Source organism: Athene noctua, chromosome 1 (assembly GCF_965140245.1).
Source record: "Athene noctua chromosome 1, bAthNoc1.hap1.1, whole genome shotgun sequence".
Lineage (NCBI taxonomy): Eukaryota > Metazoa > Chordata > Aves > Strigiformes > Strigidae > Athene > Athene noctua.
Window position 1 is genome coordinate 82,203,951 of NC_134037.1, and position 12,457 is coordinate 82,216,407.

Genomic DNA, 12,457 nt, shown 5'->3' on the forward strand with positions numbered 1-12,457 from the left:
ATATCAATGGACTACTGTCTATAAAGTCAGATTGTAACTGAGCCATTTGCACAATCAAGGTACGAGACTGATTTCCAAAGTTATTTAGTAGTTTTTCCTACTGGCTTCAGTTAAACATGTTTGTATAATTTTAGTGTGAAAATTAAGCCGTTAATTCCTGTGTCAGCTGTTACAAAGCTTTTGATTACATGTGTACTTGTTTTTCTAGCAGTGTGGGCTTTTCTATATTTTACGCTATCAGTCTGAAATTTTTAAAGACTTATTTATGAAAACCTTTTGATTTTTACAGTTTTCACTGATGTAAAAAGCAGAACTGGAAGGCAAACTGAATGGGCACTTAATGTCCAGTTTGTTGATGGAAAGAAAACTGGTTCAAAGTGTTTAAAGGCTGGGACAACACAAGCAACTATCAGCAAAAGCAGAAAACTAACTGTTCAGATTCCAAGCTGCTTTTCTTTGATTGTGGAATTTCATTATGTTTCTCAGTACTGCATTTTAGAATGTTGTTGTTATTTTTCTTTCAGACGGTGCAACTTGGCTGTGAGTTTCAGAGATCAGCCATGGGCATTAAAGGTTTGCAAGGATTTGTGGCAAGAGTTTGCCCTGATGCCTGCAGAACGGTAGATCTGAGAGAGATGGCAGAAAAACATCGCATCGATCATCCTGATGTCCCACCTGTTATCGTAGTGGATGCCATGAGTTGTGTTAGATACTGGTACACCCCAGAATCCTGGGTGTGCGGAGGCCAGTGGCGGGAGTACCTTGCCAATTTAGAGGATTTTATTAAGGCATTTATGGCAGCGGGTATCAAGTTGGTGTTTTACTTTGATGGAGTGGTAGAAGAGAAAAAGAGAGATGAGTGGATCAAACGGAGGTTGCAGAATAACAAGGAGATAGCCAGAATATTTCACTTTATCAAGACTCAGAGGAAACAACCAGGGAGAGGAATGTTTGTTGTTCCTTCAGCTTTGCCTACTTTTACACGTTTTGCCCTGAAGTCTCTTGGCCAAAAAACAGTGTGCACATTGCAGGAGGCAGACTTTGAGGTGGCTGTGTATGGTTTGCAACATAACTGCATAGGAATTCTTGGGCAAGATAGTGACTACCTCATCTATAATACATGCCCCTACTTCTCCATAGAGAAGCTCCGTTTGGACAGACTGGTCACTGTTATGTACTCTCGAGAAGATCTTTGCCATGCGTTGGGTCTTAGTTTGACACACCTCCCTCTCTTTGCTTGCTTGCTTGGCAATGATGTTGTTCCAGAAAGCTTGTTGGAAGGCTTTTGGCAAAAGTGTTTAGCCACCAGTCCCCACAAGAATAACAGCTACAACAGAAGAACAAACATACTTCTAGCTGTAGCAAATTACATCTCAAAAGTTCCATGCTCATACAGTAGCCTGAAAGACTTGGAAGAGATACTACCTATGGGATCAGACAAGACATTACTTTACAAAGGAGTGGAGTCCTATCTTTTGCCAGGGCAGCAGTCTCCATGGATTCCCCCCAACATAACAAATTGCCAGATGTTCTCCCTTCAACAACAAACAGCAGTGTGTCAAGATAAAGAAGTCTTTCAGGTACTTTGTTTTTTAAAGCTTAATGGTCACTTTATTGCCATGACTACTTAGTGTAAGTTAGTAATGAGTACACTGAACCTATTGATTTAAATTTGCTGAGCAAAATATTTTGTCTGTTAAATACAGCCATGGTTAGGACTGTTACATGCATGATGATGAGGGGAGATGCAGCACATTTAATTAAAAGTGGTTCCTCTCTTTTTGAAGCATCAAGCAGGTCAAATAATGGGAATCGGCAGCTCCTGTATTGGCCTATGGGTAGGCATAGAGATATACTTCCCATATATTGCACAATGTAATGACTTTTTGCCTTGAGAACCCACAGGTCAGCTGCAGCTGACTAGTGGTCTGATTGGCTGTCCCTGGCACATGCAGCCAAGGTACCAAAGGGAACGGTGCTGAGAACGCAGAAGTTGAAATTGCTCTTGTGGAGGAGATGAGGAACTTACTATAAATCTGTATTTTGTGATTTTTGGATCAGTTAATTATCCTTTAGATACATTGTCCCTGAATGAACCAAAAGCCCTTTGAGTGGCTTGTTAATCCTTAAAGGCGCAGGGCTGCACTAGCAGGTTTCACTTACGGCTTCTCACATGGGCAGAGAAGCGCTGGTGTTGGGGTGAGAAACAGTATCTCAGACTGGGTCACTCTGAGAGACTGGATCTGTTAGCTGGGGTAGCCTACCTGGCTGATAGAAACAGAGCTACCTTCTTCAATGCATCAGAATTTATGTGATAGCAGTAAGTCTAGAGTAGAGTTCTATAAATTCATGGCAATTAAGATAACATACTGAGATTTGATAAAAAGAAGAATCTATACGAGGTAGTGTATTTTAGACCCTGTATTAGCCATCCGTTACTCCCTATTTTGTTAGGTACCTACAGACTTCAAATAGAGAGCCTTTTTTTGTGTGTCTGTCTCTTGCTTTTGAGCATTTTCTTTGAAACTATTTTTAAGTTTCCTCAGATTACTCTAAAGTAATCCTATAATTTACATTTTCCTTTTCTAAAACCACTCTAAAACATTTTAAAACTACATTATAACCTATGCAATGCTCATTTTGGCTAAACTACAGATATATTTTGGCTTTTTATTAACCACACATAGAGACAATACATGTCACTTTTGGCTGTAGTAGTTAAATAGAAGACATTATTTAAAAAAACAGCAACCCTGCATCCTAATAAAGTGTTGAAAAATACTGTTTATGCTTGAAGTGCAAGGAAAAATTAGCCAGAATGTAATTATCTAGTATGGACTATGGCCAGGACAACAGTGGTAATATCCTTACTCCTTAAGAGAATGTACCGTCTTTATGACAAGCGGTCATTATTTCTTGGTTTGATCTTTCATTTGAAGGATTGCAGTTCTCTAGCATCGTGCTGAGCTACTGCTGTAATAAAATAATGTTTAGAAACTCCACTGAAGAACACCTCACTGTTGCTGCCTAAATCCTATGTTAAGCCAGTCCCCGGGCCAAGGAAATCACAGTCAAAGTTGTAGACATGTTAATTTGTTTTTTCTTTCTGTTGCAGGTATTTAAATATTGGTATATGTAATGTGTGTGCTTTGCTTCATATTTTGAAACCCATATGTAGTTCTGCTTACCTTGCACATAATCTGAACTGCACGTAAATGTCATACATAGCTCAGTTCCAACCTTGAGGACGTAGCCTTGTGTTGCTGCTTCTTTCAGAAAAGAAAAGCATAACTTTCTAGCTGACTGTAAGTGTAAATCAGAAATGTTTTTCAAGATACAGCACTGAATACAGCAGTGAAACCAGCTTGTATATTTTTGAAATCGGCTTGTATTTTTTTCAGTACATTAGGATGTGTAGATTATTGGCAAATGGCAAGAAAACAGTATTTTCAAATGATCTTGTATCTGTGACAGTGGTTTGTATGAAATAGTTCAGTGCTTCGTTCAAATCATGCTTAGAAACTCTTTGGTTTTGTTTTATACAAAAGTAGATTTGGGGGATTACATTGTTTATGTATATTAGAAATACTGAAGGATTTCTTCCAGGGCAACCATTAATTTATTGTTGTAAGAAAATGCTCTGTTGATTGGTATTGTACACAGAAGCCAATCACTGATTTTACGCTTGTGTGAGAATTTCTTCTGAAAGTATGATATTTCAGTAGAACTAGTTTTGTTCAGTCATGTCCCAGTGATTGACTACAGCTTTGACCTGCTGAGTTTCCAAATTTGCAGATACTGGAATTCTGCAGAAATGGTGAATTTGGCTCTGGCTGGTGGTCTGGTAGTTCCCAGTGAAAGAGGCTGACACAGCTGCATGGATGGCACAACCCACACAAGAGAGATGATTCTCTCACAGAGAGAATGACACATGCAGGGAATGCAGAGCAGAGAAGCTTCAGTGCCTGCTCACCATATGGCATGGGTCCTGGAGAATTTACTAGGGGTACCTCATGGAAATAATTTGCTCCACTCAGCTGTTTGAACACCCCCATAGTTTTGGTCTGAGGTTGTGAAGTAGAAGGTCTGTTGGGCTCTGCACTGGGCCAGTCCGGGTTAGAAGTGTTACTGGTTGAAATTCTGTGCTGCCTGAGAGCAGCTTTGTTGCTTCTGCATCTGAGCTGCTCCAGACCAGCAGTCCCTGTTGGTACCAAGGCTGCTTGTAGCTAGCTGCCGTAGCCAGATGTGTCTGCACCCAGTGCATGATTAATATGCAGCCTGGGTAACGCTGTGATTCTGCTTTTCAGCAACAGCCTGCACATCTGGTTTTCCTCACTAGAGAAGATTGCATTTCTTTTCTTGGGGAAGAGCTATTGCAAGGTAAAAGTGGTGAGGTTAAGTATTCTAATTTGACCACAATGTAAACTACACAAAATCAGCTCAGGAAAGAAAAGGAGCTGTCTTACGGAGTTCATCTTGCAATAAAATTAAAAGTTTGGGGTTTGGCATGTCTTCACTCACTATTTTAAGAGGGAAGGTACTTTTTCAGGTGACTAAAGGAGGGCAGCTCATTTTCTGATGTCTGAATTCAGAATCCATTTTAAGATAATTACTCTGTCATTAAAACCCCCAAGTTTTAAGAATTCAAGGAGGGGATAAGAAAGGTGATGATGGGTTTCCTGGGGATTCCTGTCCACAAAAAGATAAAAGTTCTGAAAAATATACTATACTGGTGTTATTTGAAAAAGCACTTGTTCCCTCCCTGGCTATTCCCTCCATTTCCACTGATAAAGGAAGTACTATTTCCTGAAAAGAGTGAATACTTTTTGTTACTTTATGATCCGTCTTAATTTTGGAGATAATGCCTTGTTCCTTCTTTGAACAAACAGTTAGCTAAAGAACAGCATATCCAATCTGAAAATTATACAATCTTCAATATCCTAAGTAATGGAGAGATTGACTGCAGCAACTCTTTGGAAGATGAATGTGATAGAGAGATTCCTGGACAGGCACTTATCTACCGCCCTGCTCGTCAGCATATTTATTCTGTCTTGTTGGAACCTGGAAAAGGTAAGAATTAAACTACTTACACCATTATTCAATCATACTTTCAATTTTGAAGTATGAAATCTTGACTTCCTTGTTTCAGTGACTACATCAACATGGCATTTAGGATAAAAACTGTGGGTAGCTGAAGTGTACTTTTTAAGGAATCAAGAGAAAATGTGACAGTGAAATTTCAGTCTTTCTACATGCTGTTGACTTTCAGTGCTTTTAAAGAGATTTTTTAAAATTGGGATTTTTTTCCTTATTAAATGGAAAGTTGTGAAAGTTGAAAATGATCAAAAGATTGAGCAAAACAATGACATTTAGAAGACTTTAAAAGTTGGAGAGGATATGAAACCTTATGTTGCTTTGATAAGTGTAGCTCCTGATGAATTGAGTTGTAATACAATTTTGCAAAACAGTAGTGCACTGTTACAGTTTTACCATCTGTTGATTTTAATAACAGTGCATAGTCAAGTGTAGTCACTGTAGTAATACCAATGTGAGTAGTCATGCCAGTGATTATTAGTTCTTCCATCAAAGTGCAAGAAAAATGATTTCTTTACCCAGTGGTATAAACAGATTCTGTAGCAGGTATACATCTGTGCTTACCTTCTGCTTTAAGACAGATAATTCTTTATTCACATCCTTAGACAAATTTTATGTTCTTGAGACTTCCATCTGTTAAATGTTATCTTTACAGTGTCTTTTAGGCAGTGAGTTGAAAATTTAAAATGTACTGAATTTTTATTCTTTTTAATATGTTGATTTTTCCTTGGTAACGCCTTTATATTTTGTTGATGAAAGTGCACTGCCATCCAACCTAATATTCAAGCTATGTGCTTAGAAGGGCACAGAAAGGTAATTAAGTGCCTGACTTCCTTCAGCAACTAGAGGTTGAAGTTGTGCTATAATAGGAGAAAAAAAACCCAGGAAAAACTGAATCAGAGTTTATGTAGTCATTTGGAGAGAGTAACAAAAATCTCAGTGGTAGTCATGCACATCTGTCATTTTTCATTTTTCGGCCTGCTGCCTCTAAATTTTGTAGACAATTATAATTTGGTTGGGTCTTGTTATTCCTCTAAGCAGCAGGATATTCATTGATGTTTTCAGAAACACAGAGACCAAAACTTCTAATTAACAGTTGTTGCTGTGAGATGGCAGGGTAGTAGGCAGATTTGCATTTGTGTTACAGTGTTTGTAGTACTCAGATGAAGAAGATTAGAATTGAAATACAGAAACATTAATTTAGAATCTTACCGAAAATGAAATTTGAATGTGAAAGAGGTCTTCTCTTAAGAAAGTGATTTTTAGAATAAAACCACAGATAAACATGTATTACTTGTTCTCAGTTTATGCCTTAAATTCCAGAGATAATTTTCTAAAGTAAATCATAGTGCACTCTCAATCCTTAACCGTTCCAGAAAGGTAGGTAGAGTGTGTCTGCATGGGCACCCCTATTAGATCTGCATTTTTAGTGCAGGTATCTATCTCTAACTGCTTTAACCATGTCACTTCCTAATAGTTCATGGGTTGTTTTTTTATTCCAGTATATACCCACTTCTAAGTCAGGAGCGTCAATCATTAATCAGAGTCTGTAAGGTAATTCATAGTGAATGTAAACATTATTTTTTATGAATTTGCTGCTAGACTTACAAGGAAGTTTTGTTCTTTACAAGGTGAGTAGAGTCCTTTGTCAGTTTCCCTCAGATGAGGTCAAGTTGACTGGTTTTTGTAATTTGAGTGGTAGGATGGGAAAAAGTAACATGCCTTGTATGTAGGTTGTAGTATACTGTAGAATTACTTTGGATTAGCATTAAAAAGGAGCTTACTGGAAGGAGTCAACCAATTAGATTAGTTCATGTAGAGTCTGCTGGCATTGTGATACAGTTGCTGATGTAGCTCATTTGAAGCTAACTTGGTTAACTATACACAGTGGTACAGTTTGCGGTGGAGATGTATGTGTTAGTGATCCTCTTTTTTATTCCTTGAGATCCCTCAATTATAAGATTCCTGCGTTGGAAACTGACCTCTTTGAGGTTTGCAAATCTGCTTCTTTACTGTTAAACAGGGAGAGCCAACATTTAGTAAAAGCGTTGATTGCAGTTTTAGTAAGAACAGCTTAAAAACAACATAAACTTTCCTCTACCCTGAAACGAAAAACTGTTAGTTTTGAATGTCTAGGCTGAGATTTCCAAGGGTGCTTAAAAGACCCAAGATTCCATAAGGAGCTGGATGTTGTCATATCCTTTGAAGTCACCCACCTAAACCATGCCACTTTGCCTGAAGCCATAGAGTAATAAGCATTTCTTTTGCCGTCAGTGCCAGTTTAAGTAATTCTCCTGCACTACCACTCATTTCAGTCCCTGTGCAACCTCTGTTTTGCTGGTGCAGCTGTTTGTGCAGCTGCATGGTGGCCTAGTTTGAGAAACTGAAAATAGCCCCTGTCTCTCTTCCCTCCCTTTCTTGCAGTCAGGTAGCTAACCTGGTTCTGTTTCCCCATCTGACTCTTTGTGTAGCCACAAACAGCTGTGGTGAAACAGCCCGAGGGAATGGCAGGGAGTGGGAATGAGCAAATCAGTGGTGGCCTGGAAAAGTTAGCAGTGCTTCTGAAAGAATTGTTTATGTAGCTACACCCTTGGTATGGTTGGGTATGTGGTAAGCATGGAAATGTTGCTAGAATCGCAGCCTTATTTTTGACCTTAAAAACATATATGGGGGGGGTTGATGGTGATCCTGATTATATGGCACCTGTTGCCTATGTGTTTTAAAAGTATCTTTATAATTAATTGAGCTATTTCTGATCATTACATGGAATATTGCATATAGGGGTATATAAAAGGTCAACATTTAGCATCTTTCCAAGAAAAACAGTGCTATTAGAAAATTCAAGAAGGAGTGGAAAATAACAATAAATAATGCACCTTGATAGACCAGCCAAGCTCGCTCTTTTGTGTGTGAAGAGTTCAGAACAAAGCCAGCAGGCTTTGGCACTAGTACAGTCCATGGAAATACCTGCACCTGCGTGACTGCTGCCAATTAGGAGGTTATGTAATGTAGCCTAAGCCCGTGGCCAGCTCCTGGAAGTCCTGGCATCACTCCCAGTTCTAACATTAGCAGGCCAGACTGACCCTCACTTTGACACTGTCAAAAACAGTCCGTTAGCAGAATTTTTGCCAGTTACCACCAGTGACCACTCAGGACGGCTGGCATTATTGCTGGTATAGAATAGCACACGTAACAGCATTTCCAACCGTCTCGTGTTTTCGTGTTTTGTGCATAGTTGAAATTTCCCTTAGGCTGCCTAAGCAGTGCTTCCGCAGGTTGTTCAGAATCTATTTTAACAAATGAACTGCTGTTTTTTGAATTCACTGGTGATATTCTGTATGTGGATTTTGGGGAAAAGAGTTTGAAAAATGACTGTTTTTTTTCCAGAGATACTTCCATGAAGCAGGGAGAGCTGGCATTTAGTAATCATGTCTCCATTTTGGTCTTGGTATGTTAATGTGCTGTCAGTTGGCAGGACCTTGCTTTTAGCTATATTTATTTGGCTATGTGAACAGTAATATACTTTTGTTACTAATGGACTATAATAGTGAAAAACACTCAGCTTGATGTGGTGCTACATCCTGTACCAACATTCACATACATTAAAAGAACAAAACTAGAGGTTTCCTACTGACTTTTCTTTTTGCTGTGCTTGAGCTCAATGGGTGATGTAAAAATAGTATTTCACTGGCATTTAGAGTTGAGAGACATTTTGATAAGTTGTTCTGCAAGTTGTGGAACTCGAGTGACTCTCTCCACCAGCTTCCCTTCAGCAAAGCTTTTAATTTCCATGCTCCTTTCGAGCATCCTCTTAACTTCTCCCCATGACTTTGACAACTCCCTCCTGCAATACATGGTGTTCTCCAGTATGTTCCTTCCTGCCTCCCACTCTCCCCAAATCCCATCTACGTTTTTATTAATCTCTAGCTCTTTCGTAGCTACTTGTGTACTAATTTGCCATCCAGTCTGTTGGGATGTAACAGGTAACTTGACTTCCCTGCCCTTCTTTCAGTTGGTGCCCTAATAGGATCCCTCTGTCAGCTGAGTCACCAGTTTCACAAAATGCTTAGGAATTTAATCCGTGTGAAATCTCTTCTCTGTCAGATTTAGTTGAAACAGAGCAGTACATCTATGAATTAATTATAACACAGACATCCTAATTGTATTAGGTTTGCTTCCTTAAGAAGCCAGGCTAAAATCTGGGAAGCTGAGTTGAGCTGAAGAAATTGAATAAAACAGAGTAATTTACATAATAAACCTTGAAACAGAATGCGAAAACATCAGAATGTTTCTGAAAGTGACTTTGAGATAGTACATTGGAGGGTTTTTTTCCATGCAGTAACATTAGCATAAGCAATGATTTATAATCAACCTATGAGACTATTCAGCTACTGGAATGTGCAGTTTAAAGATTTTTTTTTTTTTTTCCACCAGTGTAGGCATTTTTCATTTTATTGCTAATGTCATCAGTTTTTGAACAGTGAAGCATGGCAAGCCAGGTGTAATGCTGTCCCTCATTGTCCAGCTGTTGGCTCTTCAGTCCCTCACCTTTATTTGGAGTTTGTGCTGCAGGTCCTTGGGTAAGGAAGAAAGAAGAAGCAGGGCTGTAAAACAGATTTTATCGTGTTCTTTTTTCCCCCTCTCTTAGCCCTAACACTAGAATTCCATCTGAGAAATTTCTGCCCTTGCACCAGAGCACACTACTCATTCATTCATACCAACAGTCATTTGCAGCGTTGAGCTACGAACAAGATCAGGAAAGTACTATCATCAAACTGGATGGTGGAGGGAAGGGGAGTTTGGAGAGTTTGGTTTGTTTTAAAGTAGGTCAGGTGTTTGATTAGAGTGCATAATGTGGCATCAGAAATACTTGTGTGGTAAAGTGCAGGGTGATTGAAATTGATGATAAAAGGCAGGAATTTTTAAGAACAGTGGCTTCAGCACTGGGTGAAAGCTGGAAGGAATTAGAGATGCAATTCTGTGAATCTGGAAAGGGACAAGGAAGGGGGGGGGGGGGGGGAAGCTTTGAGATTTTGCCTGGAAGAGATTTGAAAACACTATTCCAAGTGGCCAGGACTAGCTAAATCTGTTTACTTCATACTGTTTACCAGACTACAGAGAGTAGAAATTTAGGGCACTATGACATGGTTACCATAGGCAAAATCTGGACAGAATGCAGAAGCACCATTTACAACAATAATGATTCTAGGGTTTTTTATGACGACTTGCATTGGAATGATTGAGCTGACTACTGGAAATTGGGTAGACTGCATTTCAAAAAGTCCTAAATGCTTGAGTTTTTTCTGAGGGTGTTTTCATTTGTACTTTCTTAAAGCATCAAGTAGTTAGATGCACGAATTGAGCAGTGAAATTTTTAATTTAAGAATCACCCTACTCTTTCCTGGGGGGTGGGGCAGAGTTGAGTTTGGGGGTAGAAAGCCACTTGAGCTATTAGGCATAAACAATCCCTTTATACCAGATAAAAGGTCTGGAACAATGGGCCATAAAAGCTCTATGTCTGAGGTAGGATGACTCCACTGCTGTCAGCTTTCAAATAGCCATCAAGACCTCCTTATAAAGATTTTGTCTCAAACCTTGACACAGGAAATGTCAGGGCAAGTTGGGAGGAGAATGATTTAAAGGCTGCCTGCATATGTGGCAGTGTGACAGCCCTGGGAGACTGAGGTAGCTCCTGTAGGTCCCTAAGATAGGCCAGATGCTTCCACAAGCTTCCTGAACTGCCCTGGAATGGGAAGGCCTAAAACTGGCTGAAAGCCATTTTAGAATGCTTTCCACAGGCTCTTGTACTTACATTTTTGGCTGCAGTTCCCAACTCCAAACTCATGTTTATAATACATAATTCAAACTCTCTTCATTTGTTCTGATGATTTGTCATAAAGATACTAAAACTAATTTTTCTTGGTTTGTTTTTAAAGAAGCTGAGCAAACAAGTCATTATGAAGTGCCTTCTGTTACTTTAGAATACTGATCACTGCTGTTTCCAACTTTTACACTAGTGTCAATACTTGCATTTGACTTAGTGATTCAATTCTGTCTTTTTTAGGCGGAGCCTATCCTTTGGTAAAAGAGTGGTTTGTCTATTTTGGAAATCCTCTCCAGCAGCCGGAGCTGATACAACCTGTACAACCTTCTATTCCAGGTAGAATAAAAACATGTTTAAATCTGAATTGAAGTAATGACATCATTAAAATCATGTTAGGTAATCCATCATCACATGTTTGATATGGAACCCAAAATGATTGTGGAGAACAAGGAGCTGAAGTAGAAATGCTGCATGCCTGTAATTGCTTGTAATTACCCTGAGTAATTATAACAGGATTCAGCTTTGAGCTACTATGTCTTGTTAAATCCAGTGATAATGCAAACATCAGTTCTAAAATGCAAACAATTTCTTAGAGGTTCTAAATACTGTTCCAAGGCCAGCATAATTGGTGTGTAGGGCCATATTAAAATTCTTCTATTAAGCTGATTGAGAGAATATGTTAACAAGACTGGCAGAGTGTACTAAAAATGGTCATTTTTAGATCACCTGTGACAACCCAAAAAGAGAATCTAGCTTTCAATAAAAAAAATAATTAGGCTATCTGTTTCTGTGAAGCTGTTTCTACTGTCTTAAGCATCAAGTATTTTGTGTAGTTTTATCTTCTTTCCTTTGGTAAAGGATACATTCACAAACACTTGTAATGAAATTAGTGTTGTGAGAATTGTTACATTTATGAGGAAGTATCATACATTTGGTGAAGAGATTGGGCACTGTATATGTTGCTCATTTCTTTATCACTAAATTGTATCATCCAGTACAAGTTTAGGATAGGAAGTAAACAGCACTGTATCAGTTTTGTTATTTCAGAGGGAAAATAGTTCTAATTGTTCATTTGTCCTTGCTATTTTGATCATAACCCCTCTATCTTCACTCTCACAGCTTGCTCTCTGTCTAGTCATCTCCTATCATGTGGGTCAGGAATTCAGAGGGTTTCTTAGTCTTTCATATGAAATGAATTAGTTCCATTGATCCACAATACTGTTGATATCTTGTTAAGAACAAATATTATCTACTTGATTTTGTTGAGCATAATTACCAGTGCTTCTTCCCTCAGTACCCACAGCTTTCTGTAGCAGTACTTGTTCTGATCTGGTCTAAATCCAGATTCAGAAGAAGTTGAAATGCATGCACTTTTTTTTTGTTTGTTTTCCTTAGGGATTGATTTAGAATCTACTGGTTTTTAATTTTCTAGAGTTATAGTAAATTTTCTTAAGGTATCCTAAGATTGTATATTTATCTTCATATTTGAAAGTTGTTTATTTAACGAGAGTCTTCAAATTCTTCAAAGGATGGCGGAAA

The 12,457-nt window shown here is 38.6% G+C and overlaps 1 protein-coding gene across 3 annotated transcripts in view; it reads left to right on the forward strand.

Annotated features, from left to right (window-relative positions):
* Positions 1 to 12,457, forward strand: part of FAM120B (family with sequence similarity 120 member B) — an 82,827-nt gene that overhangs the window by 1,814 nt on the left and 68,556 nt on the right. For all 3 annotated transcript variants that reach the window (XR_012632874.1, XM_074896692.1, XM_074896691.1), the window contains exons 2-4: positions 525 to 1,580; positions 4,890 to 5,070; positions 11,159 to 11,254. Coding sequence is in view for 2 of the 3 variants with exons in the window: in XM_074896692.1 (XP_074752793.1) it covers positions 561 to 1,580; positions 4,890 to 5,070; positions 11,159 to 11,254 (1,297 nt within the window). In the remaining variant the exon portion in view is untranslated. The remainder of the gene's footprint in view (positions 1 to 524; positions 1,581 to 4,889; positions 5,071 to 11,158; positions 11,255 to 12,457) is intronic.